The 26,116-nt window shown below is 39.1% G+C and overlaps 1 protein-coding gene across 7 annotated transcripts in view; it reads right to left on the reverse strand.

Moving 5' to 3' along the window:
* SLC10A7 (solute carrier family 10 member 7) overlaps window positions 1-26,116 on the reverse strand; it is a 205,101-nt gene that overhangs the window by 23,137 nt on the left and 155,848 nt on the right. For 6 of the 7 annotated variants that reach the window (XM_050946543.1, XM_050946548.1, XM_050946545.1 and 3 more), the window contains 3 exons: window positions 16,043-16,208; window positions 12,083-12,134; window positions 10,893-10,966 (listed from right to left, as the gene is read on the reverse strand). In XM_050946543.1, the coding sequence (XP_050802500.1) occupies window positions 10,893-10,966; window positions 12,083-12,134; window positions 16,043-16,208 (292 nt within the window). Of the gene's footprint in view, window positions 1-7,174; window positions 7,287-10,892; window positions 10,967-12,082; window positions 12,135-16,042; window positions 16,209-26,116 lie in introns of those variants that run through there. The other variant, XM_050946550.1, reaches the window with a different exon arrangement.

A 26,116-nucleotide genomic window follows, 5' to 3' on the forward strand; every position in this document is an offset into this window, starting at 1 on the left:
TGCCAAGATAGGGATATGGGTTCCATCTATCGCCCCCCCACAGTTAGGGAATCCCATTGCAGCAAAGCCATCCACTATGACTTGCACGTTTCCCAGAGTCACAACCTTTCGTAGCAGCAGCTTAATGATTGCTTTGGCTACTTGCATCACAGCAGCCCCCACAGTAGATTTTCCCACTCCAAATAGATTCCCGACTGACCGGTAGCTGTCTGGCGTTGCAAGCTTCCAGAGGGCTATTGCCACTCACTTCTCAACTGTGAGGGCTGCTCTCATCTTGGTATTCTGGCGTTTCAGGGCAGGGGAAAGCAAGTCATAAAGTTCCATGAAACTGCCCTTATGCATGCGAAAGTTTCTCAGCCACTGCGAATCGTCCCAAACCTGCAAAACTATGCGGTCCCACCAGTCTGTGCTCGTTTCCTGGGCCCAAAATCGGTGTTCAATGGCTAGAACCTCCCCCATTACCAGCATGATCTCCAAAGTGCAGGGGCCTGCGGTTTGAGAGAATTCTGTGTCCATGTCCTCATCACTCTCGTCGCCGTGCTGCCGTAGCCGTTGCCTCCTCGCCTGGCTTTGCAGGTCCTGGTTCAGCAGAGACTGCATGAGAATGCGCGAGGTGTTTACAACATCCACGATTGCAGTCTTGATCTGAGCAGGGTCCATGCTTGCTGTGCTATGGCGTTTGCACAGTTCACCCAGGAAAAAAGGCGCGAAATGGTTGTCTGCCGCTTTCATGGAGGGAGGGGTGAGGTTGTACCCAGAACCACCTGCGACAATGTTTTTTGCCCCATCAGGCACTGGGATCTCAACCCAGAATACCAAGGGGTGGGGGAGACTGCGGGAACTATGGGATAGCTACGGGATCGTTACCCACAGTGCAACGCTCCGGAAATCGACGCTAGTCTCGATACATGGACGCACACCACCGAATTAATGGGCTTAGTGTGGCCGCGTGCACTCGACTTTATACAATCTGTTTTACAAAACCGGTTTATGTAAAATCGGAATAATCCCGTAGTGTAGACGCACCCATATAAAGGTGAAGGAAGAGAAGGAAGATTAATGAAGAATGAGACAGATATTTCTTTTGTCACTAACACTAAAGGAAAAGATGGAGAAAAGCTAGTGCCCTAGGCATGCTTTTACTAATTTTAGTTTTCAGTTGTTCAGGTCACTGGTTCACCGTGTTCACATTACCACAGAAATTAGACTCTGCGATGTAAAATGTAGCTACCAAGAATCAGTACATCTTTGACCATCAAAGATTTAAGTAAATAAGAATGTAAAAGAGGAAAGAGAGAATGTGCTGTTTGATCTATTTATGGTTTTTCGATGGGTGTTTTCAGATTGGAAGTGATGTTTAATGAATGACTTGAGCAATCTCACCAAATGCTAACAATGAAACATTAAACACCAACAACTGAAGACTGTTGCTTTAGACTCAGGAACACCTTGCTCATCTGACAATGCTGTAGTAGTAATTAATTAACAGGTCATTCAAGAATGAATCAAACCGACATAAATTTTATTTTAAACGCTAGCTTATCTCTACAATGGGACCTAGGTACATGCATGGCAATGGTGTAGCTGCTCTTGGTCTACTTCAGAGACGTTTTACTGCCTGTATATCAAGTCATAGTTCACACAGACAATACATTCAGTGCACACTCAGAGGTTTGTCTTGTACTTCATTACTAACATGAAAGCTATTGAGATTTGTGTACTCAGTGACTGCAGAAACACTCTTTTTTGTCTATATTTCTAGTATACTTTTATGGAACAGAGCCACGTCAGTGCCTCAGATATTATGGTGATAAATGGAAGGATGCACAGAGAGACAGACAATATCCTACAGATTGAAAGTTTTATTAATTTGCTGTTCCCTTGAACACAATTATTCTCTTCAGCACAGCAGATGCCAGGATCTGTGAAGGCATCAAAGTTTTGGCTAAGTGAATTTCATTTAATATATTAAAATAGACATTATGGAAATACTTATACATTATTCCTATTGTATTTGAGTGCATGCAAGAAATGAAACCCACAGTGATTCCCTCCTTATGCATCAAGGCAAGCGAAAACACGGATGCTTAAACTAAACATCTTCTTCTCTCCCTCCTTCCTTTTACTGTTTTTAGGCCATGGAAATGCCAGATATCAGAATCTGAAAACACTGGCCACAACTTTTCAGCTTTTTTTGGAGAACAAAGGATAAGATTTACTTTCCCCATCACTTGGGCAGGAACTTTGGAGCCAACAGTCCTCTATTCATCTATCTAGGACTATAACAGGGTTTAAAAGAGAACTGGATAAATTCATGGAGTTAAGTCCATTAATGGCTATTAGCCAGGATGGGTAAGGAATGGTGTCCCTAGCCTCTGTTTGTCAGAGGGTGGAGATGGATGGCAGGAGAGAGATCACTTGATCATTACCTGTTCGGTTCACTGCCTCCGGGGCACCTGGCATTGGCAACTGTTGGCAGACAGGATACTGAGCCATTCTTATGTTCTTATCCACAGGAGAGAGAATTAATGTCCTATGTCTATTTTCCACACTAAAATGCAGAGAATTAGGATGGTGGTGGGAGTTGTGCAACCTGCAGTTCTGAAGTTATCCCTTTCCAAGCTCCCAGCAACTCCCCTTGTAACAGGGCCACTACTTTTTCAAAGTGTGTTTTTTTTTTAAAATCCTTGCATCCACAGTTCCAGAAGCGTCTGAAGCCAGCAGCTGAGACTGGCTACCAGACAGTGCATTGAGAGCAGCACATGTAGATGTGATACTTCCACAGAGACTCAACGACATCTTCAACACTCTTTACTATAGGTGACATTTGTAGCCTCTGCCCGCTTGGGATAAAGGGCTCTTGAGTCATGTCCAAACTTGGATCTCCCCAAGGGTAACTTGTCAGCTAACTGCTGAGTATAAGGTAGTTTCTTAAAGTAGATAAATAAACTTTAACCATTTTGGTGGAGAGAGAGAGAGTTGGGAAGGCTCTTGTGTTATAATCATTTTACAGCTGGGTGTTTGTAGCATTTTTTTATTATTATAAAGCGGTATGAGCTTGCTGTCATTAAAAACCTGCAATCTGGTTTTAGTGTCTGATCCAATTAAGTGTACATCTGGCAAGACACGCAACCAAATAAATAATTGGAGAGGTGCAACTCTGAAATGACAATTGTTATTCATCGATCTCTTTTTGCAAGTCGAGATTGAGAGATGTAAACTTCAAGTGAATGAGATCTCCTGGGTGAGATTCTTCAGTTCAAACACAGTAAACAACTGTTGTTCTCTGATGCACATTTTAGTACTGCTGGAGGCAAACTTTCTAAATATTAATAAAAAACCTACTACTGGCAGAGTGTACAGATGAATAGGAAGCACTGGGAAAAAAGCCCCAGTGCTGGATGTCTTGCCCACATTCAAAGGCTAATCAAAAAGCATATGTTTCAGGGCTAATAAGAAGGGAGAGCCCCACATTTCCTATAAAGTTACCCTTTTAGAATCATAAGAGAGATGAAAATTCAGTAAACAGAAACACAGGAGGCATACGATACCATGAATCTCATGCCAAACACAATAGAAAAGCACGTGCTGTGTTGAAGTGCCACTAAGACTCATTTAAACTCTGAAATTTCTTTCTTTGAGGTTGATCTACTAGCAGATTATCTTCCTGAATATACGCCCTCACTGTAGCCCCTTTGTGCTGCTCTGGTGGTGAAAAGAGGCCATAAACCTCACAAAACTAAGTGATTGGGCAACAAAATGGCAAATGAAATTTAATGTGGATAAATGTAAAGTAATGCACATTGCAAAAAATAACCCCAACTATATATACAATATGATGGGGGCTAATTTAGCAACAACGAGTCAGGAAAAAGATCTTGGCGTCATCGTGGATAGTTCTCTGAAGATGTCCACGCAGTGTTCAGAGGCAGTCAAAAAAGTAAACAAGATGTTAGGAATCATTAAAAAGGGGATAGAGAATAAGACTGAGAATATATTATTGCCCTTATATAAATCCATGGTACGCCCACATCTCAAATACTGTGTACAGATGTGGTCTCCTCATATAAAAAAAAAGATATTCTAGCACTAGAGAAGGTTCAGAAAAGGGCAACTAAAATGATTAGGGCTTTGGAGAGGGTCCCCTACGAGGAAAGATTAAAGAGGCTAGGCCTCTTCAGCTTGGAAAAGAGAAGACTAAAAGGGGATATGATAGAGGTATATAAAATCATGAGTGATGTTGAGAAAGTGGATAAGGAAAAGTTATTTATTTATTCCCATAATACAAGAACTAGGGGTCACCAAATGAAATTAATAGGTAGCAGGTTTAAAACAAATAAAAGGAAGTTCTTCTTCACACAGCGCACAGTCAACTTGTGGAACTCCTTACCTGAGGAGGTTGTTAAGGCTGGGACTATAACAATGTTTAAAAGGGAACTGGATAAATTCATGGTGGCTAAGTCCATAAATGGCTATTAGCCAGTAAGGGTAAAAAATGGTGTCCCTCACCTCTGTTCACCAGAGGATGGAGATGGATGGCAGGAGAGAGTTCACTTGATCATTGCCTGTTAGCTTCACTCCCTCTGGGGCACCTGGCATTGGCCACTGTCGGTAGACAGATACTGGGCTAGATGGACCTTTGGTCTGACCCGGTACGGCTGTTCTTATGTTCTTAAAAAGCCTAATGCATGGTGTTGTGGCTAAACTGCCTGCCATCCCTTGGGGATTACCCCTTCTGGGTGAGTAGGAATGCTGTACACACCTGCAAACTGCCAGCTCTGTTTGGGGAGTGGGGGAGAGAGGGCGCAGAGGCTTATGTAGGAGGAAAACATTTAAGCTATCTCCATCCCAGAAGTCTTGAAAATGGATTTGGTTTTTGTCTGTGTCCCCAGTGGAGTGACATCTTTAAAACATTGGCAAGTCCTGATCATCAAGTTCAGCCTCCCCTCAGAGTTTAGCAAGAAAGGAAGGTGGTGACTGGTTAGGGCATAACGATGACTTGATAAATAATATTGTATCTCAAGCACATGTTTGGTAGTGGCACAAACGAGCAAGGGTAGGAGGGTGAAGCAAGTATGCAGCCAGTCCTAGAGAACTGACCAGCCATGTAAGGAGGCCTACATGGATTCTGGTTAGACTAGATAGCTCTTTCCTTCCTTAGAAATAGTTTCAAGTTTTTAGGAAAAGACTAACGGGCTTGTTGGTCAGCCAGCCATGGAAAGGGAGAAGAGTCTATGAAAGGAGCATCAAAAAGGGAGTAACTTTCTTTGGCTTCTTGGTTCTGCTTTCAGCTACAGCAATGTAGCTTGGGAATAATTTCAATGACTTTAAATGACAACAACAGAACTGTTTACAGGTAGTGGGAACTTCTGTACATGAACTGGGGTCCTAGTACTGTCCTCTTGTACCAGGCTCTCCTTTCTAACTCATGCATCGTTAGCCTCTCCAGGCCTAATCTTCTAAAATAAGTGCCACTTACTGGGAAGGCAGAAAGCCCTCCCAATCACCCTGCAAGTGGCAAGGGGAGAGACACAAAAGAACTTCAAAAAACAAACTTTAACACTGACCTCAGGAACACAGATTTGAACTTGAAGAACTTACACTAACAGTAGGCACTTTATCCTTGGTACCAGCTCTTCATAGTAGTTTGCTCTCACAATACCCATTAGAAGGCCAGGAGATTTCTTATGCAGGCACAGTAAGGAGGACAGAGTGGGGAATGAGAGGGCTATAGTAATAGCCCTTGTGAGACTTCATATCTTTCAAGGAATTCAAAAGCAAAAATGGATTCAATGGGACCCCTATGATTTTAAAAATTTTGGTGGAAGTTGGGAGTACACCTTGGTCCAGATACAGCCTCCTGCCATCTGTTCCTTCAAATGTCATCTCCTACCAACAAGAATAATCTCTCGCTTATGCAGGTAGGTCACTTTTACCTAGATCCCTTTCTCAATCAGGTTAGATGAAAAGGAGATATAAAACTAAATATCAGCAGCAAGTGGATGATTATGCAGCCAAAAATGTTGCCTCTTAGTCTTCATATAAATATTGACCAAAAGGGGTTACATGATGGATCCTCCATAACCTCACACATGAAGGCCTTCAGAGAACATCAGCAATTGCACAATATTACCCTTTGGGAACTCTATGCGAAAAGTCAATGGAATCACTCATATCCTTAAAATTAGGCACATGCCTTATTACCTTGCTGAATCAGGGCCACAGAGCGCAAACTTGAAGTCACTGGGAACAGAGGGCATTCAGCACCATGCAAGAAATGCTCATTATTCCTGCAGATTCAACTCCATATTTACTGGGTCTGCAATGGTTGACTATACAAATTAACTCTGGGCTGAAATTTGGCAAGATTTCTGGTTTCACTGTGTTTCTTTTCTCTTATGCAGTAATTAAAAGAAGCCTTATTTTATTACAGCCTGTAATCTGTAATGTGAATCCAATCTTTTTTTGCCTTTTTATATTTAAAGCAGCTAGTTCTCATTGTCATAAAATAGGCAAATGCAGCAGCACGCTACCTTGTTTTTAAATGGTCTAAACATAGATTGTCCACTCTTCAGTGAAGCAATAAAACAGTGTATCCATTTTTACTAAGAAACAAAAAACAACTTCAAATGAAATTAAGCCACAAACATTTTCAAGTAAAGTTGACCAAAATAAATAAATATACTGCTTCTTCCTCAGAATATTTATATAAACTGAAAAATTTAATTGGGTTTATTTAAGGATCTAAAAAGCCATTGCATTATTGCCATCTAAATGAGAAAATGTATGCCGCATTGAAAACAAAATCCTAATTCCATAAGGGTTTTTTTTAACAATCCTTTGTCAATCATATCTGCTATGCTGACGTTTTGCACCTGTGAAAGCCAGAGTAGGTAGCAGCTCTTCATTTTCTGCTGGATAAAATACATAGCGCTTGTAGTTATTCAACTATTATGAAGATTAAATTAAAAACTGAATTACTGGCGAGTCTGCATTTTAATTTTTTAAGTGGTGACCTGTAGCTAGTAATTCCCTATCTACAAAAGATACAATAATTTCCTACACTAGCCAGAGACTATGTACAAGTGCAGGCAACAAAGCCTGCAGTATTGTTTTAGATGAACCATACTGATCGCTCTGTACTTCCTTCAGGCCTCCTCTTTCTTGCTGAACGAACTCCAGGGAATGGCATCATGTCGGGCTTTCCAGATGGATTATGTGAAGCCATAGCTCAATGTCATTTTCAATAGCAAGACTCATAATTAAAGGTCAAATAGTCACTTCATCTGCAATCAATCAATAGAAGAAGTACTAATACTAAGTACTAATCAATCATTGGCAAATGCACTAATAAAAGCCATGAATCAAATGTCTGCATGTGTGTGCACTTACATGTACCGTGTATATATGGGGAAAAGAAGAGAAAGAACAAAGTATCGTGGCATATGCGAGGATATCACATTTATCTTCACTATTTGTAAGTTTATATCCCTAATCCACTAGTTAAATGAAATAGAAGTAAATATGGTTTTGTGTGCCAACATGATGTATACTATTTAGAAACCACTGAAAGGACCATTTATATTAAGAAATATTAATCAGTTTATGATACTGAATGAAAAATATAAGGGATCTAGTCAATGTACTTCATCCTTATGCCCTGCACCCTGATCTCTGAGGAAAAATAGGTGTGTCAGCTGTTCAGTATATAAAATAAACCCTGGCTTATGAGGACAACACTTGTCTCAGTGTAAAGTGAGCAATTTTTCATGAATTCAGCATTGTAAGTGGCAGTTGAGCATGTACCGCATGAGAATTAGTTGGTTTCTTAATATGGTGCAGGAGAAATCCCTTACAGAAGTCTTCTGGTGTTTCTCCTATTACCACTTCTCAAGCTTTAAAGCTGTCCTCTCTTCCTCCTCTTCTGTTGGTTCCACTCTAAAATCTCCAGGGAATGGACAAGAAGCACCTATCAGAGCTTCACATGTCAAGATGAGAAAAACCAAATTTCAAGCCCCAAAATAAAGCTACTGTTGTAGGAGTTCACTTATATGTTACCAGTTGCTTAATGGCCATGTCTTGAAGGTAAATGAAAACAACCACCCAGAATGGGCTTAAAACAAGATCCTGAATTTCAGTGCTGCTCTCAGATACTGTGGTGTTGGAGACAGAAGTACTCACATGAATGCAGTTTTTGTTGCATGATTTACAGTAAATATTTCTTGTAAAATGTGATGGAACAACAACATAGCATGGGTATTTTCTACCTATTATGCTCCCACTAAAGCCAAAAGCAAAACTCTCATTGATTTCATTGGGAGCAAGCTTGGGTTTCTGATATAAGTAAACAAGGATCTGGTACACTGAACTGTCATTCAAGAACAGTTTATTGTTATACACACACATTACCCCTGCAATGCTGCCGGAGACCGGGAGACGAACTTGGGATAACTTTACAATAAATGTTAATTGCATGGGTTAAAGATTCCTATTTATGCCACTAGCTTTGAGGGCAATTTTCATAACATTAAATCTTTGTTAATCCTGATCTTTCTAATAAGCACCATCCACTTATTTATTTACATATCTATGCATTTTTTATGCAGCTCCCTTTGATATGGTATCTGGACACCCGGGCAATAATTAACAGAAACAAAAATGCAAACTCAGTCAGCGGCAATGGATAAGCAGTAATTGGCAACTGATGGACAACAGGCATGCTTACACACACACACAGACGCTGCCCTCAGACTTGCTAACCAGGGGCTCTGGTGAACTGCTAAAAGGACCACTTTCCACAAAGGGGGGCGCTCCATTCAGAATGCCTTGGTTCTGGTCTCTTACAACAAAACTCCAGAAACCATCAGCAAGAGCAACGCAACTGATCTTAATAGCAGAGAGTAACAGGAGGTCAAATGCAATCTCTTAGGTAGCTGGGTGCTAGGCTATTCAGAGCTTTAAACCGTAAGCTAGTGCAAACGCCCAGAGCATGAGAGTGCTCCCAGTTATCTGTCCACTGGGGGGGGCCAACTTCAGCAAGAGGCACCAGCTGGAACTTCCAAGTGTTCTTCAAGGGTAACCCCAGCAAAGCAATCTACCCCAAAGCTGACACAGGCTAACATAACCGTGGCAAAGCTTACACCCAAGAGGAGGGGCTGCACTATTCTGGCCAACCACCCCCACCACCTATCAACGTGCACACCTCTTTGCCTACACTAGCTACATGTATTAGTAGAGAGGAATTATATGAGTGCTGGAGAAAACAAGTTCCAAAGAGTCCTGAACTTTTAGCTGGCTGCTGTTTTCCCACATCTGTGGCACATGCACAGAGCACTACAAAATGCACGCAAAACCTGACTAACTTAAATGTCTCAGGGACAGCAGTTACTTTTAATTCAGTAGCTGCTAGGAGCTAGGAACCAGGTAGCTTCAGGAAGAAAATAGAAATATAATAAGAGGGGACTGAGTCACAAGCTAGTGGGGAAAAAGATGGAGAGAAGGAGCACTGACTTCTGCGTATGCAGTGTGTGATCCAGGCAGGGCTATGCTGGAGGCTTAAGCATGAGAACAACTAGTGACAGAGGAACACAGATCCCTCATTTTTTCTGGGTGAAAGCAATCCCCTAGAGGATCCTCATGTTTAAGTACTCACTGTAGTGATTTTATTTGCACAGAAGTTTTATAAGTGTGTGCAGTCTACACACAAAATCATATTTTCAATAAAAATTATAAAATAATTGCACATTCTTAGGTAGTTGAAATCAATGCCCTTTGTTCTGTTAGGTCACAGATGTACCCTAGGTGTGCAGGGAACTTTGTCTAATCACATACGTTGTACTGTGCTATACTTATATGAAAGAGGAGTCATACGTACTACAGATTGTCTGAAATTGTACTCAGAGCAATGCAAACTGATTTTCTTAACAACTAATTCAAAGTATCCAGGCAGTCTAAAAGAAATCAAAATAAATACTTTCTGTATATAAAACTGTAAGTAGAAATGCTACTCAATGGTAAAGATCGTGGTTACCATTCCTTCCAATATATCCAACTCCATTTAATAACTAAAGTTTTGTCTTTCATAGTTACAGGCCTGAAAAGGCTGAAAATCAGTTACATATACTGTACTTTATCAAACATTTTCCAGTTTTGGAAAGAAATGAGAAAACATACAGCTACCAATAGTGCCACTGACTGACCAGCAGAAGAGAGCAGGAATAGGAATGGTGAACTATCATGCCACTCTAAACATAACTATTTTAATTTTATTTTGTAAGTTTCTATCAGACCATGCTTGTTATCATTAAGTAATTTAAAATGACAAATACTTCAATAATGTTTTTTACTAATGAATTGTAATAAATAAAACACACAGTCCAAAGACGCTGCAGACTTCAGATAAATACAGTTAAGCTGATAAAACTACACAGAAAACAGAATTGTCCTTAGTGATCTATTTTGGAATATGTTAAATGCTTTGTGAATGTCAAATGCTAAGCAGTTTTGAGCAATAATATCCTTGTGGGGTGATGGTGTAGGAATAACTCAGAACATTATGAGTAATGAACCTCAAACTTTATCAATATTGGATTAGGGTATCAAAACATCACAAGTAGAAAATGAAGTAGCTCCCTCTAAAATAACAGCAGATTAATGGCACTGCAGTACAACTACTGAACTCCCAGCTGAGAAAACTGTGCTGTCTCCTTTTTAATAAACATTTATTTACCCTGTGCAAAAACATTACCATTAATATATCAATATTAGTACTGTGCCATTCACATACTTGTCACACTGAAACAACTGCTACTTTGATTTAACAACTTTTTCCAACAAAGCGAATTATTGTGATTGCACTGAAAAGCTAAACTTGATCGCTTATAATGACTTACCCAGGGTGAGGGATTTATGTGTGGAACAAAAAATGATAGCCACTGTGTCTGCTGGTGTGAAACCAAAGTTATTCCTAGAAAAGAAAGTTTTAATAATCTCTTTTAGCAAAAATCTGCTTAAAACATCTTTGATCAAATGTACCACTTTAAGTACCCATATGCATGTTCATAACACTTTGATCAGCTCTACTGACAGAAATAATTCTACCCAAAGATGCACAGCAGTGGGTTTTTTGTTTGTTTGTTTGTTTTTTATTTAAACGTATTTTTTTCTCAGTTGTAGCAAACTCTCTAATGGATAAATTCCCGCAACCTAAATCCACCCAACGTTACTTCTACATACATTCTGTATCACATTAGCAGTCAACTTCTCTTTGTAAAAGCTGACCAACAGACAGTAAAGATATAGGATACATTTCTATCTATTCAGAGAGAAACTGGGCTTGAGGTTTATAGGATAAAATTAAGGCAGGAAGGTTGGAAAAGTGACCAACAGAGGCATACGATTGCCCAACAGAGGTCATATGTTCAATCCAAAGGGGAAATAGCTTTTCCTGAAACTCCAGATAAGTATTTATTATACAGTTTAAGTAGCATCCTACTCAAGGTCCTGTAAAAATGGCATTGTGGGGTTCTACGACTGGGCCAGATCCTTGGTCCAGGAAAGGGCCAACATTACAAAAAGCACTTAAAGATGCCCTAAAGGATCATTTAGGATTCCCCTGTCACCCGGGAATATCCTAGTGGCATAAAACTAGCAGAGCTGGCTCTATGCCAGGTGCACCCTCCCTCCTGAATAGGCAGGGGGCATAGCCAGAGTATGCTGCATTCTAGCAATTCCTAATCAGCAGAATAGTGCCTTAGGGACTGCTTCAGGCAGCAGAACTTAGAGCGGGACAGTGGGTGCTCTAACTCGCATCTGTGACACCTGGGCAAATCCATTGCCTTTAACAGGAGTAACTGATTGGAACTTGATTAACCATTTGGTAGAAAATGTACAAGAAGTAATAGAATCCAGCTTTCTCTCTTAGCTGTGTGGCTTCTGCAATGCTAATGAGGGAGATACTGCAAAAGCATAAAGTATTAGAATGAAGTCATCCCTGTTTTGGAAGCATGCCCCTAAACGTATGCATAAATAAATACACACACTCTATACTGTACGTCTGCTCAAAACACTCTAATCCACTTACCTTGTAGAAAAGAGGAAAGTTAAAAGCATGAAGCTCAGCTGAACAAAAAATACTGAAAGAGAAATAAGTTAAATTTAAGTTTATATGGTAAAAATAAATTTCACATAACCACTGTACTGTATGCCATGTACATACCTTTTACACCTGCATAAAGGATGAAAAGATACACATCTGATGCTTAGGGATGGGCCAAAACAACTCAGAGAAATTTGATCCAGCCAAATGCACGGGCTTGTAAAGACTTGCAGAAAGGACAATTATTTTGGAAGGAGCAATGGACATCACCATGTCTGAGGAAGCATTTCTATAGCAATGTGATTACCATGGTTATGGCAGCACTTGCAGAAGCACTGCCTCTGAATAAGGTACTCCTTGACATTATGTCTCATTGACAGAGAAGTTGACTGGTGAATGCCATGCATCCATTTCCAGAGTACTGCTTTATAGGAGTGATGACATAGTGCAACCTTCGGACATACTTTAGGTGCCAGATATATCTCTGCTTAACAGATTGCAAAAATCATGTGTAAGTGTGAATACTTCAGACACAACCATGCACATGCTCTGGTGTATATTGCCCTCTTGATGAAATGCTTGTATTTTCCATAATTGTTAACAGGAGTTATGAGACTCCTATATATATGTTTGCATTCCTATTGGAAAAAAGCCAGTTCCTAGCAGCGCACACGGCCTGAAACCCTCAGCATTTGTTGAGCATAGCAGAACTTTACAGGTGTGGACATTTTTGAGAGTCTTGAGGAGGACCATCCTCTCAGCTACCTTACTTAATGTCTACGTGCCAAGCATGGACTCTGAGACCACATCCCACCCAAATGCTATGTAAGAAATGGGGCATTATGGAAAGGCAACTGACAAGTGGTCTTCTCAGACATTTCAGCATGTGTGTGGGAATCAGGCTGGCTATGTGACATTTGAAGAAACTAAATGACATGTGTGGTCACACAGGCTGATTGAGTGGATCCACCTCAGCATGGGACTGCAGCAACCCCCTGAGACATAAGACTAGGATTTGCAGAGAACTTTTAGAAGAAGGAGGATGCATTTTACATTTACTAGAAATCTGGTGCAGAGCCTCCTCCCTTGCAAAGCCTGGGTATGTGATGACCATGATGCTAATGTGTCCCATTGTACAGGGTAAGGTAAGGCAACAGTTTGGCCCCAATTTATAATTGGGCAATACTGTTGGTATGACACATTAAACCAAGACCGAAAGAATCTCTTAACTATCAATGAAATTTTCCATTTAATATGAGAATTTCCTGTGATGGGCACACTAAAATTTTTGCCTCACATTTCATTTGGTATTTCACTTCATAAATCAATCCATTGTTACTGAATTGTAAATCATTTTTCTTTGGCATAAATGCATTAATTTACCTTGCACAGAAAATGCATCCTTTCTGTAATAGCTATATAGAAATAAACACCAATGTTGCTACCAATGTTGTGTTGCTACCAATGCATACTTTACTGAGTAAGAATATTAACATACAAGTTACCTTAAAACAGTAATCTGGAGAATAATAAATATACTTTCCTCTTAAAAAACTGAGGCCAAATTCGCCACTGAAATAACATGGCACATAGCCAATGACTCCAATGAAGTAGTACAGACTTTCCTTATTTTTCAACTTTCTAAATATTTTAGAAATAAAGATATGACTTATCTTTAGCAAATTATAGATCTATAAGTGTGAAGGCATACATTAATGTCTTTGCTAAGGAATTTTAGTTACACACATTGGAACTGACTAAATATAAAAAAAGGCAAAAAAAAAGGCAAAAAAATATATGAAGTTGGATGGTTTTCACAATTTCAAGAAACACAATGTTATTCTGGAAGTTGTTCTTTATCCTGAATGTGGCACAAACAGATCAATCTTTCAGAACACTACTGTAAATAACAAGAAAAGCAATGGAAGCCACTGGACTGTATGAACAGTCCCAAAAAGCATATAGTTTGCAAAGCAGCTTTGCCTGTTTCTCACGCCAGTTGTTATACTGTCAGAGTAACATGAGTGTCTTTTATTCAAAGTTTCTCTTTTACTTTCTTTACATTTTAACTGAGAATTTATGTTTTCCCCCTCTATTTGCACAGATTTGTGCATGGAAATTACAAGCACATCATCAGGGGACAATATTCCTCTTGGCATGCATACCCTACATCTGAATTCTTTTTGGTTTTATATTTCCTTCTCAGCAATTTTGAAAAGCTAACTAGAAGTATATATTTTTTATTTGTCCTCACTTTACAATGTCAAGGGTGCAGTTTACTATCAATTACACAAGCATTTTATTGTGTTGCATTGGCAACAAATACTGCAAGTAATATTTTACATGTTTATAGTGCTTTTCATCTGAAAGTGCTCCACAGATTATCCACCACTGGAAAACAGCCAAAGCTGGGTGAACACCATGGGTGGGGGTGCAAAACCCAGCCTTACAAAAGTAGTGCCATGAGAGCTATAAAATCTACGCAGATTAGACAAGGATTTATCTAAAAATCCCACAGCAAACACAGCTGTTTTTACTAAATTCAAACATTCAATTAAGTGATGAACTTTTTATGAACTGAGTGTTTTAAAACACAAACACAAGATATGTAATTATTAATTTGTTACTAAGAGTGATTTTTTTCTATTTACTTAGAACAAGTGACAAATATTTCCTTTTTGTATGTTAGGTGATAGACTATCTGAAGAGCACATACAATTTTGCAACCAAGGATGCAAGATGGAATGTAGTAAGTGGCAAAACTTCTACTGACTTCAGTGGGGCCAGGATTTCACTCATGGTATCAAGGACACCGATATACTAAAACGCGACTCAGTGGTTTCCTGAAATTCAATGGTTTTATACTAAACAGGATTTGAACTACCGTGCTGGTATTGAGAGATCCAAGTTACACCCCCCTACACTAATACGGGCTGCTGTATCTGTGCGGAGTGAGGTGGGGGTGGAAGGAGCAGATTATGCCTATTGGGAAGGCAGGTGATACTGGGAGTTCTGACAGGGAGGGCAGCTTTTAAGCTGCATTCAGGACTCCAGAGGAGTCCTGTCAGCATAGGAATCCTGAGTCAGTGAACCCCTTTGCAGTCTGGGCCACATGCCTTTCCTAAGCAGTGCTGCCCATTTTTAGGGTTACACTAGCTGCCTACAGCTCCGCTGGTAGAATGTGACAATGAGTACTTTGTGCTCAGGGCAAATTTCCACTCCCAGGGAGCCTCTGCTAAAGAAAGACAATACAAACCTTAGTCTGCATGAACTATTAAAAATTAATAATTAAATAACGTGGGGAAGTGATAGGGGATTGTGCTGTTTTGGTTCTTAATGATCGTGTAATGTATTTTTAACTGATGGATACCAGGACACTGTTCTCATAAATATATTATTTAAATCTGATGAATAAATTAAAGGGCATCTAAAATGTACTTTCTAACAAATTACTTCAACTACAGAAAATGTATCATCATGTAAAAAATCCCAAATATTTTCAAGATTTATAACACAGTAAGGAAAGTAAAAATCAACTTTTTATAAGCTATCAACATAATTTTGTGTCAATAATAGCTCCAACTAGAATCTACACTCTCAGTAAGGAGTGCCAAATCAAAACATGAACTGCCCTTTAATAGATACAACTTCAACAGGATGGACATTGATATCTGAAAACTTATTACTTTGGAAAGGAAGTGCTACTCTGAGCAATCTCAAGTGTATATAACAACAGGGTTCATACTTTTATTACTTAACATCCTAAAAGTATGCAGCGTCTAGGAATTTTTCTAGTCTATCTTGCTTGCAAGATGCATTAAAAATACAAAATCTAGCCCAATGGCACTTAAATATATTTCCTTCTTTTTTCTTTCCAGTACACGCTGTTCATTGCACACGAGAGACTAACAAGTGATAAAAGGGATACTTTAAGACAGAACTTACTTATGAACACTATTATAATCAAGCTAAATTTATCAAGGTCAATATTTGGATTGGAGAAAGTGTCACAGAAAGTTGTATAGATGATCATCAGGAGCACACAGCTGCTGATAGCACCAAATGGAGGTTTCTTCCTCTCAAGCCAATCCTTGATGCGTCTTCGGACAATCTGTAACACAGAAATCAACAAGTTGCTTCTTTTGAAAGATGCAGAGAGCAAGTTGGGCATCACAAAATGAATCTGACAGCAGAAAGACATAAAGAGAAGAGAATAATTCGGATGACGGCCACAGTGGATTTCAAAGCTTCTCTGCCACACAACTCTTCTTCTGGGGAATTTAACATTTGTAGTGCAACTTCCACTGGGCATCCATAATGAGAGTATATTTTCAAGTACATTCAAATCCATCCTTAATCACGCCAAATGTTCTTTGCTAGCTGTCACGGAGACATGCCCATTAAGCCTCCCCAAAGTTTATCTCCTCTGCTGATACTAATGGATGTATGTAATTATCACAGTCCCCTTTGCATCAACAGACAATTCCAAGTGCAACTTCGGGAATCTTAAAAATCTGACATCTTCAGGAATTTCATGACGGTAGATAATCGAAAGTGATCCATGGAACATTTTAATATTTAAATAGTTAGCTATGCACCAGAAGTTTTTAATTAAATTATAACTCATGCTTGAAAAGCAAAAGTGCATGTGTTGTGGGAGTTTAAATAATTCAGACTCTGAATATCTAGTTTTTGTAAATCTAAAGACAAATGCTATTTGCATACTTTTAGAATACCAGAATTAACACATGAAAATGAAGAAACCTACAGTGCTTAGTGTAACTTTTCTACTTTCAGGAAACTGAATCTGAAATTGTTTTGCAAGATTTTGTTTTAGAGACAAGTTTAAAAGCGAAAGTAACTTAAACTTTAAAGTTATGTCAAATTGGACTGAGCATCAGTAGAGACAACATATCTATCTGAAGTCTGCCTGGTGAACTCCTTTTATTTTTTACTTTATTTTATATGGCTTGAAAAACTTTAAAGAATCGTACAGCCATGACTTGTGTTTATTTTTCAGCAATCACACTGTATTACCTGATTTCTCATGAGATCTTCCTACAGTCTGTGTTACCACATTCTTTTAGAAATAATAATGCAAGCTCATGGGGCATTGCAATGATAAGGTGCTAAAAGTATCACGTTGCTTCCCTATTGCAATACTATTAATAAACATCACCATTATTGATTTAATAATACAGAACATTTTAGAGGTATTCAAGATCAAAATCAATGCAGCAGCACAGGTCCTTTTCACAAGCTAGCTGCCAAGGCTGGTGGATCATTCTTAGTCCTGTCAGTCTCTATCACTGCCTTCATAGAGTGCTTAAGATCTCTTAGTAAGGAAAGTCCTATAAAAACTCCGTATCTACAGGCTTTGGAAAGTAAATTTGATCAATTACATGTAGGACATAGGTTAAGAATTTTGAAAATGGAGAGTAGGAATGCTGAAGCTAATTAAAGACTGACACCTCAAGATATTTCTAAAATTCTGTTGACATAAAAGAGAAGACTTCTCGGAAACCATACGATAAAATGCTCTTAAGACCTATTCACAACACACAAACTTTGAATTTTATTTCTGTCAGATGTAAAAGAGGGAACACAGCCCAATACATGGCTATGTTTTGGAGGTGCTGAAGAGAATCTTAATGCTAGGACATACAGAATTCCTGTTATCAAATCCTTTTAAAGCCACGGTATAGTGATGACCATTCTTCTGAAGCTGATGGACATGAAATAGAAAATTTTAATGAAACTGTATTGTGTGTACATTGTGAAACAGATCAAGTCAAAAATATCCTAATCTTTCCAGTCCTGGAACCCAATATACAGAGGCAAGGTCTTTGACCTCTAACATGAGTCCTTGCAAAAGAAATACACAAGTTTCCCTTCCTTTTCCCTAAGATAAGTTTTCATTTTTGGGGGAAGAAGAAAAGCTACTGAAGACCACATACATGCTATTTGGCTATTTGAATTGGAAAACTCTGACCTGTACCTGACTGCGATAAGAGGAAATACTAAAAAAGGTAAGTTATACACTTAGCCAATAAAGGGGTCAGCAAAAACTCTGCTAGATTTTCCACAGGAGCGCTCACTTCAGTGACTTCCACTAGACCAAAAACTCATATACAGTATTTACTATTTATTCATGTTCTCCAAAGTGTCTATTTTCAGTACAAGAGTGTATTTTTAAGGGAACTGAACTAGTAAACACAATTTTTGAAGCCTCACTTAAAGCCTAAAACTCTGCAGGATTAAAAAAATATTTTAAAGATTTTTATTGAAATAATAACTGCCCCCAAAATGAACAAGAGCAGCGGAGCCAGCCAGCGAACCTGGCAGATTGATGGTGATAGTGCTTTACAGGCACTAAGATTGATCACAGTATTTTTTTCAACCAATGTGTGTTGAATTGATTAAATCAAGAACTCTGAAAGTAAACTGGAACCTAGGTTAAAATATTGAGAAAGAAAATGTCTAATAATAGCAAAGACAACAGAGATTTCTTCAAGCCTTGGCCTGCACTAAGATGAGCAGATTCAGATATTGACATCACTGGCCACATGCACCTCACTAATGGTTTCAGAGGCAGGACAATAAAGTCAAGAAGTGTCTGAGCAGATACTCATGAACAGATGAGCTTACAGCCTGGAATGGAAATGTGAAGCAATGACATCCAAAAATAAATGGCCTAGACAACTATGTTAATGGAAAGAAGAAGAAAGGACAGAGCTTTGTAGAGGTGAATCCTACTTCTCCATATTAAAGGAAAATTCCCCACAACTAAAAATCTTAAAGGCAGCATCTTATTAAAGGAAAAAAGGGCAGAGATGTTTGAAAACCAAATCCCATTGTGGAACATAAAATCACTCGGCTTTCTGGCAGGCAGAGAGTTCTCACTTCCCTTCCTTTACACAAGAAAATGATTGGCCAAGTTACTTTCCAAACCGTAAAGAAAACACACCCCACACTGCAGAGAATCATAGGCTCCCTACAAGAGATGGCCGGGGCAGTCTCAGAGGAGACGCTGGTCTTGATCCTGCAACCCCTACTCCTGCCAGTAACACTGTGGAACTACTTATGTGAACAGGATTGGATCGCGTGCCAGTACCATATCAAATGTGAGGGGCTGTGAAGATTTAACTCCAAACCCAAAGACCAGGACTCACTCTCTCTCCCCCTCTCTCTCTCTCACATACACACAGAGCAAAACTTGTGGCTTTGGGGATATTAAATATGCAAACTGCCCACTTAAAAATATTAAAAAGCACAATGTGAATGTTGCTGAAGAATCTACTGAAAAATTAGAAGATAACAAAACAAACTGTATGGCTTCAGCCCTCATACTACCTCTAGTTAGTGGCTTAAAGCCACTAAAAGTTATGTGAGCTGGTGTCTTTCCCAACTTACTCCAAAACACAGTTCCACATACTAGAACTTTCTAGGGTTCAGTTTTGTTAACACAGAAATTAACAACAATACAATACATTTCAACAGAAATCTTTCCTTAGGCTAGACAACTCCTAGGATTTCTCCTTCTAGACTGTTCAGCCCACACCCTAGATCCTCTCTTTAGACAGCTATCCCATATCCCTTATGCCCTAATGGGTTAGAGGTAACCTACTTCTGTGAGTCTGGACATATGTTCAGGTGCTGCTCCTTAATATTCACCAGCAGGAACAGCACTCAGTGCAATGCCTCATGTAAGCACTGCATGCCTATTACAAGTTAATACTTTGAAATGGCAGAAGAAATCCATCACATATGTGAAGTTTACATTTTTTATTCTGATTAGCAGCTCTTTATAGTTATACCATACATTTAGTGAGATCTGTTAGTGAAATGCAACTAGACTCCTTCACCTCATGGAGTACATACAAATTAATATATGAATAATTGTCTTATTCAGGAATGATTTATGTGGCCCATTACTGTTTGTTATTAATTGAAGTTAATTAGATATAGTATTTTTTCACACTATATAGAAATGGAGCCTTCCTTGATATTTGTAATACCATAGGAAAATTTGTACAATAGGCATCATTAAAAAGTACACATTTCTATAAGTTTCAGGTGTTTAAACCCTAATAAAATAAAAGAAAAAACTGGGAAAACGGTTGTATAATCATATAACAAATGTTTCAGCAATTACAACACCACACAAAGCAGAATGTATCTTCTATTTATATCCAGTGTTCTGGGAATGATTTAATCTTTTAAAGAAGATATATTGTTAAAACTATCTTCCTTTAAACCTTCTAAAATGCATCAACTTTAACTCCTCAACTGACAGTATGAGTCATTATTCCCTTGTGCCTTACCAAACAATATTGGATCATTGTTAGCCCCAAATCCAGTAACTGATTTTTCCTCTCACTCACTTTCTCTCTCTTTTAAATTTAGGATTCCTAATTCTCCATTTTGTCTCAGTAGAACCATTATTCAATATAATTAATAATCATAAAAAACAAACAGCACCATAACTTTGTATTACACTTTATGTGTTTTTTGCCTTCAAAAGCTCTCTTCATAGACTCATAGACTTTAAGGTCAGAAGGGACCATTATGATCATCTAGTCTCACCTCCTGCACAACGCAGGCCACAGAAACTCACCCACCCACTCCTGTAACAAACCCGTAACCTATGTCTGAGTTACTGAAGTCCAAAGCATAAAAAAAAAAATTGCATAACAGTCCAATAATCTCACCACACCTTCCCTTACAATAGTGGTGGCCAACCTGAGCCTGAGAAGGAGCCAGAATTTACCAATGTACATTGCCAAAGAGACACGGTGATATGTCAGCAGCCCCCATCAGCTCCCCTCCCCAGCTCTCAGCACCTCCTGCCCACCAGCAGCCCCTGCCTCCCCCTCCCGCCCCGCCCCGCCACTTCTGATCAGCTGTTTCATGGCATGCAGGAGGCTCGGGGTGAGTGGGTGGGAGGGGAGCGAAGGCACAGGAGGCTCAGGGAAGGGGGCGAGAAGGGGTGGAGTGGGGGCAGGGCCTGTGGCAGAGCCAGAGGTTGAGCAGTGAGCACCCCCCGGCACATTGGAAAGTTGGTGCCTGTAGCTCCAGCCCCGGAGTCGGTGCCTACACAAGGAGCCGCATATTAACTTCAGAAGAGCTGCATGTGACTCTGGAGCCACAGGTTGGCCACCCCTGCCTTACAAGCTAATGGCAACAAGGTTGGGAAGAGAAACACATACTGGGGACTACATCAATGAAAGCACCAAGTTCAGAGAGGAAGCAGATAATAAACTGGATTTGTAAGGAGTGTAGGGACCAAGAAGGGGAGCAGATGGAATTGAGAGTACATATGCAGTGCAGCACACACATACACACACAAAATGGGATCTAGACCCTTTCCCCATTATTTTAGTATTTTGGTTTTCAACTTTAATCCACATAGATGGGCCCTTACTTCGGTGGAGAGTTCCATTCATTTCAATGGGACCCTGAGCAGATCTCTTTACAGGGTCAAAATCTTTGTCTTTATAGCAGGTTTTTGTGTATATTACTATGAGCGTCACAGCCTTGCCCACCCTCAGGACTGTATACCAATTCACTCATATTCCTGCAGCCTGTAGAATTTAAAAAAATGTCAGTTGAGTCACTTGTCCTTTAGTAGAGAGTTCAAATTCTGATTTAATGTTGTGTCCTAAAAATGGATGAAGAGAAATACTAACTGCTTCCTTCTTTTAATCTGAGGAGAAAATGTTTACCAGGCTCTGGCTTTTTTTTTTTTTTAATCTCGATCTAACTGGATAATATAAAAATGATTTAAAGTGTGTGAATCAATTTACTTTCACGCATTAGCTCTCGCTCAGAAACTCTCTCAAAGTAAGCCAGGATTCTATTTTCCAGGTAGTTTGGGCCATATGGAACACACTTTAAAAATTACCTACTAACATTTTAAGTAATTTAAAACTGCTATTTTCATAAAATTAAAAAACAACAGCATTCAACAGCAACATACACAAATACGCCTATGACATTTTATGGGTAAGTAAATATTTGTTCCTACTTTGTTTGCATTTCTGTAGAGAATTTGTTCTGTTACTTGTTAAAGTTAAGTGTCATAAAAAAGTGAATAATGGTCTGAATCTTGTTAATCTGTCATTTAAATTTTCTGCAACTGCTTTTCAGTAGTGTTGATCTCCCAGAACATCACTTCTCATTCCTGCAACTCACTTGAAGTTTGGTTATAAAAAGTAAGGCCACTTTCATATGGATGTAAGTTACAAATCTACTTGATAAAGTGTTCCTTTAGACGAAAGTTTTTCTAACCTTTGGTTTATTTTTAATTTTAGACCATTTTAAAATTAGATTACATTTAATTTAAGTAACATTTTTCATCCCATATGTTTTGTACCTCTCTTCACTAACTACAGTATACCCTTCCTTACCATTATAGGTTGTTCCTTAAAAGTATTTGTAGTCAAAATTTTACTGCTAAGATTTCTATTTTCAGCTCCTTGGCAGCTCATGTATCAATGCAGCATCCTTTTAAAATTTTGTTTACAAATACACTTTCTAAATGTTGACAAAGCTCCTGTTGAATAATCTGAACAAGGATGCAGAAGACAGATCCAAAATCTTCCACTTGTAGAATATCACAGATCTTTTTCGCTGACTAGATTCCATGAAACATTATTGCACTTCCACAACTAACCTCATTCTATAGATTTGGGGAAAAGAACTGCTGGAATGATAACATGAATTTTAGCTTTAGTTAAGGTCTGTTTAATATGAAGTGTCCACTTTATGCTGGCAGAGAAATCACTGATGGGGCAACTGGAGAATGCATGAATGATAATGTACAGACATGCTTTTTATTATTTATTCATAGAAAACAGTGGGTTTTGGTGTGCTGCTTTGAAAAATGTTCAAACTCGTAGAATATAATGAAAGCACAGTGAAAATTCTATTTCATTAACATTTAATCATAAATCACTTTTTAATATAAAAACATAAAATAAAAGTCTGTCATAACACTTAGGTGTAAAGAAAGGAGAAGATCTGCGGAATGGGGAAAGGAAATATTGCAGCACCAGTTGTTTCTGTTATCTGTCACTTTTGAAAGAATAAAAAAGGAACTAACAAAGAAACAATGATCTTTGGCCAAACTCCCCAATCTGAAAGACAAGATGAAACTGCTTAGGGATTGATCTAAACTCTACTTGGCTGTGTAAAAGTATTTACCACCTACTGTAATGAAGGCAAAAATTACCCTGACATGTCAATGTAGTTCATGAATAGCAACCTTCAATAATTAGATCAAATGCAGTATAACACTATGCTATATTGACCAGAATATATAAGAACTTCAAGACACTATAACATATATATAAATATTATCTCTAACAATATAACATATCTTATACAGCAGGTGTTCTCTAACCCCCTATATGTGCATGCAATAGGAGGCACAAATCTCAGGTTGTTATAAATTATTGATCTTCAAGACCAATAAAATCAACAATGTTAGACTAATATTACCTATTAATTATGACACACACACACACATATAGTACAGAGCTGTGAACTACTGACCATATTTGTTACAGCTCCCCAGGACGAGACCAATGTGAACTCCATGGGAAGATCCAGTCTCTCCTGGGTGATTTCATTAAAATATTGCCAAAAGATGATTAGCATGGCCCAGTTTTCCAGTTATCACTACTTCACACCTTAATATGAGGATTGCCAAACACTGTATGCTCACTGTTATTTGCTTAACACCAGGAACAAGATATAACTAATAGATTTTGAAAATCCAGCCTCAATTACTATTATTTAAAATAAGTAGCTATTTAGTGAGCCTCTTGTTTGTTAACCCACGTACACGATGGCCCAAACTTTCAAAAGGCTTCCAATTTGTGCACTTAAGACTGCACAGTGCACCAAATGATTATCTGTGACTACTTTTCACTGCCTTCACTGCCCAGTTATACATTCCTTTGACCTCCAGACTGGATTACAGTAATTTTTCATTTGAAAATACACTTGAAAGTTATAGTACAGTTAGTGCATTACAAGGGTGCTTGATTAGTTAGCGTTAGAGCTGGTCAGAAACTAGAATTCATGTTCCACAGGAAATTACAAAATAAAAAAAATTTCATTCTAAACAGAACGAAAAATGAAATGTCAAAATCTCCCACCCCACAAGAATTCCAAAATGTTATTTACAAAAAGTCAACATGACATTTCATTTTGACCTTTTCAAAATATTTCCAATGCTTCCCTGCCAGGCAAGGAGTCAGGCAACTCAGGGATCCTGGAAGCACCAATTCAGGGGCAGACACCTGAAGCCCTGGGAGCATGTCTACACAGTCCGCGGCAGCAAGCCTCCCAGCCTAGGTTGACAGATTTGGCTTAGTGGGGCTCATGCGAGCGCTTTAATATAGCTGTGTGGAGGTGTGCCTTGAATCACAGGACTGGAAGGGAACTCAAAAGGTCATCTAGCCCAGTTCCCTGCACTCATGGCAGCACTAGATTATCTAGACCAGTGCTTCTCAAAGTGGTGGTCCACGGACTGGTGCCGGTTCACAAGTCATCGGCTGCCGGTCCATGGCGAGTTTCCTCATAAGAGCGTCGAATAGGATAATAATATGGCACTGGTCCCTGGCACATTGGAAAAAAAAATGCCGGTCCCCCACATCAGATAGTTTGAGAAGCACTGATATAGACCATCCTTGACAGGTGTTTGTCTAACCTGCTCTTAAAGGTCTCCAATGACAGAGATTCCACTACCTCCTTAGGCAATTTATTCCAGTGCTTAAATACCCTGACAGTTAGGAAGTTTTTACTAATGTTGAACCTAAACCTCTCTTGATGCAATTTAAGATCATTGTTTCTTGTCCTATCCTCAGAGGTTAAGAAGAACAATTTTTCTACCTCCTCCTTGTAACAACATTTTATGTACTAGAAAACTGTTATGTCCCCTCTCAGTCTTCTCTTTTCCAGACTAAACAAACCCAATTTTTTCAATCTTCCCTCAGAGGTCATGTTTTCTAGACCTTTAATCATTTTTGTCACCCTTCTCTGGACTTTCTCCAATTTGTCCACATCTTTCCTGAAATGTGGCACCCAGAACTGGATACAATACACCAGTTGAGGCCTAATCAGCGCAGAATAGAGCAGAAGAATTACTTTTCGTGTCTTACTTACAACACTCCTGCTAATACATCTCAGAATGATGTTTGGTTTTTTTTGCAAGTGTCACACTGTTGACTTATATTTACTTTATGGTTCACTATGACCCCCAGATCCCTTTCCGCAGTACTCCTTCTGAGGCAGTCATTTCTCATTTTGTATGTGTGCAACTGATTGTTTCTTCCTAAGTGGAGTACTTTGCATTTGTCCTTATTGAATTTCATCCTATTTACTTCAGACCACTTCTCCAGTTTGTCCAGATCATTTTGAATTTTAATCCTATCCTCCAATGCAATTGCAATCCCTCCCAGCTTGGTATCATCCGCAAACTTTGTAAGTGTACTCTCTATGCCATTTATCTAAATCATTTATGAAGTTATTGAACAGAAATAGACCCAGAACTGATCCCAGTGGGACCCCATTTGTTATGCCCTTCCAGCATGACTGTGAACCACTGATAACTACTCTTTGGAAACTGTTTTCGAACCAGTTCTGCATCCACCTTATAGTAGCTCCATCCAGGTTGCATTCCCCTAGTTTGTTTATGAGAAGATCATGCAAGACAGTATCAAAAGCTTTACTAAAATTGCAGCTCAGGTTAGACTTGGGCTCTGAAGCCTAAGGAGGAGGTTGGGCTTCAGAGCCTGAGCTCCAGCCTAAGCTGCAACTTCAAGGCGCTGCCTACACTGCTATTTTTAGAGTGCTGGCATGAGCCCTGCTAACCTGAGTCTCCCAACTCAGTCTGGTAACTTTCTTCCACGAGCTGTGTAGACATACTCTGGGATGCTGAGGGGGAAGGTGTTTCAAAGCCCGGCAGGAGAGCTGGCAGGAAACCAGGCTGGTTTCCAGCATAAGTCTGCC

The sequence above is a fragment of the Gopherus flavomarginatus genome, chromosome 3 (genome assembly GCF_025201925.1).
Source record: "Gopherus flavomarginatus isolate rGopFla2 chromosome 3, rGopFla2.mat.asm, whole genome shotgun sequence".
NCBI lineage: Eukaryota > Metazoa > Chordata > Testudines > Testudinidae > Gopherus > Gopherus flavomarginatus.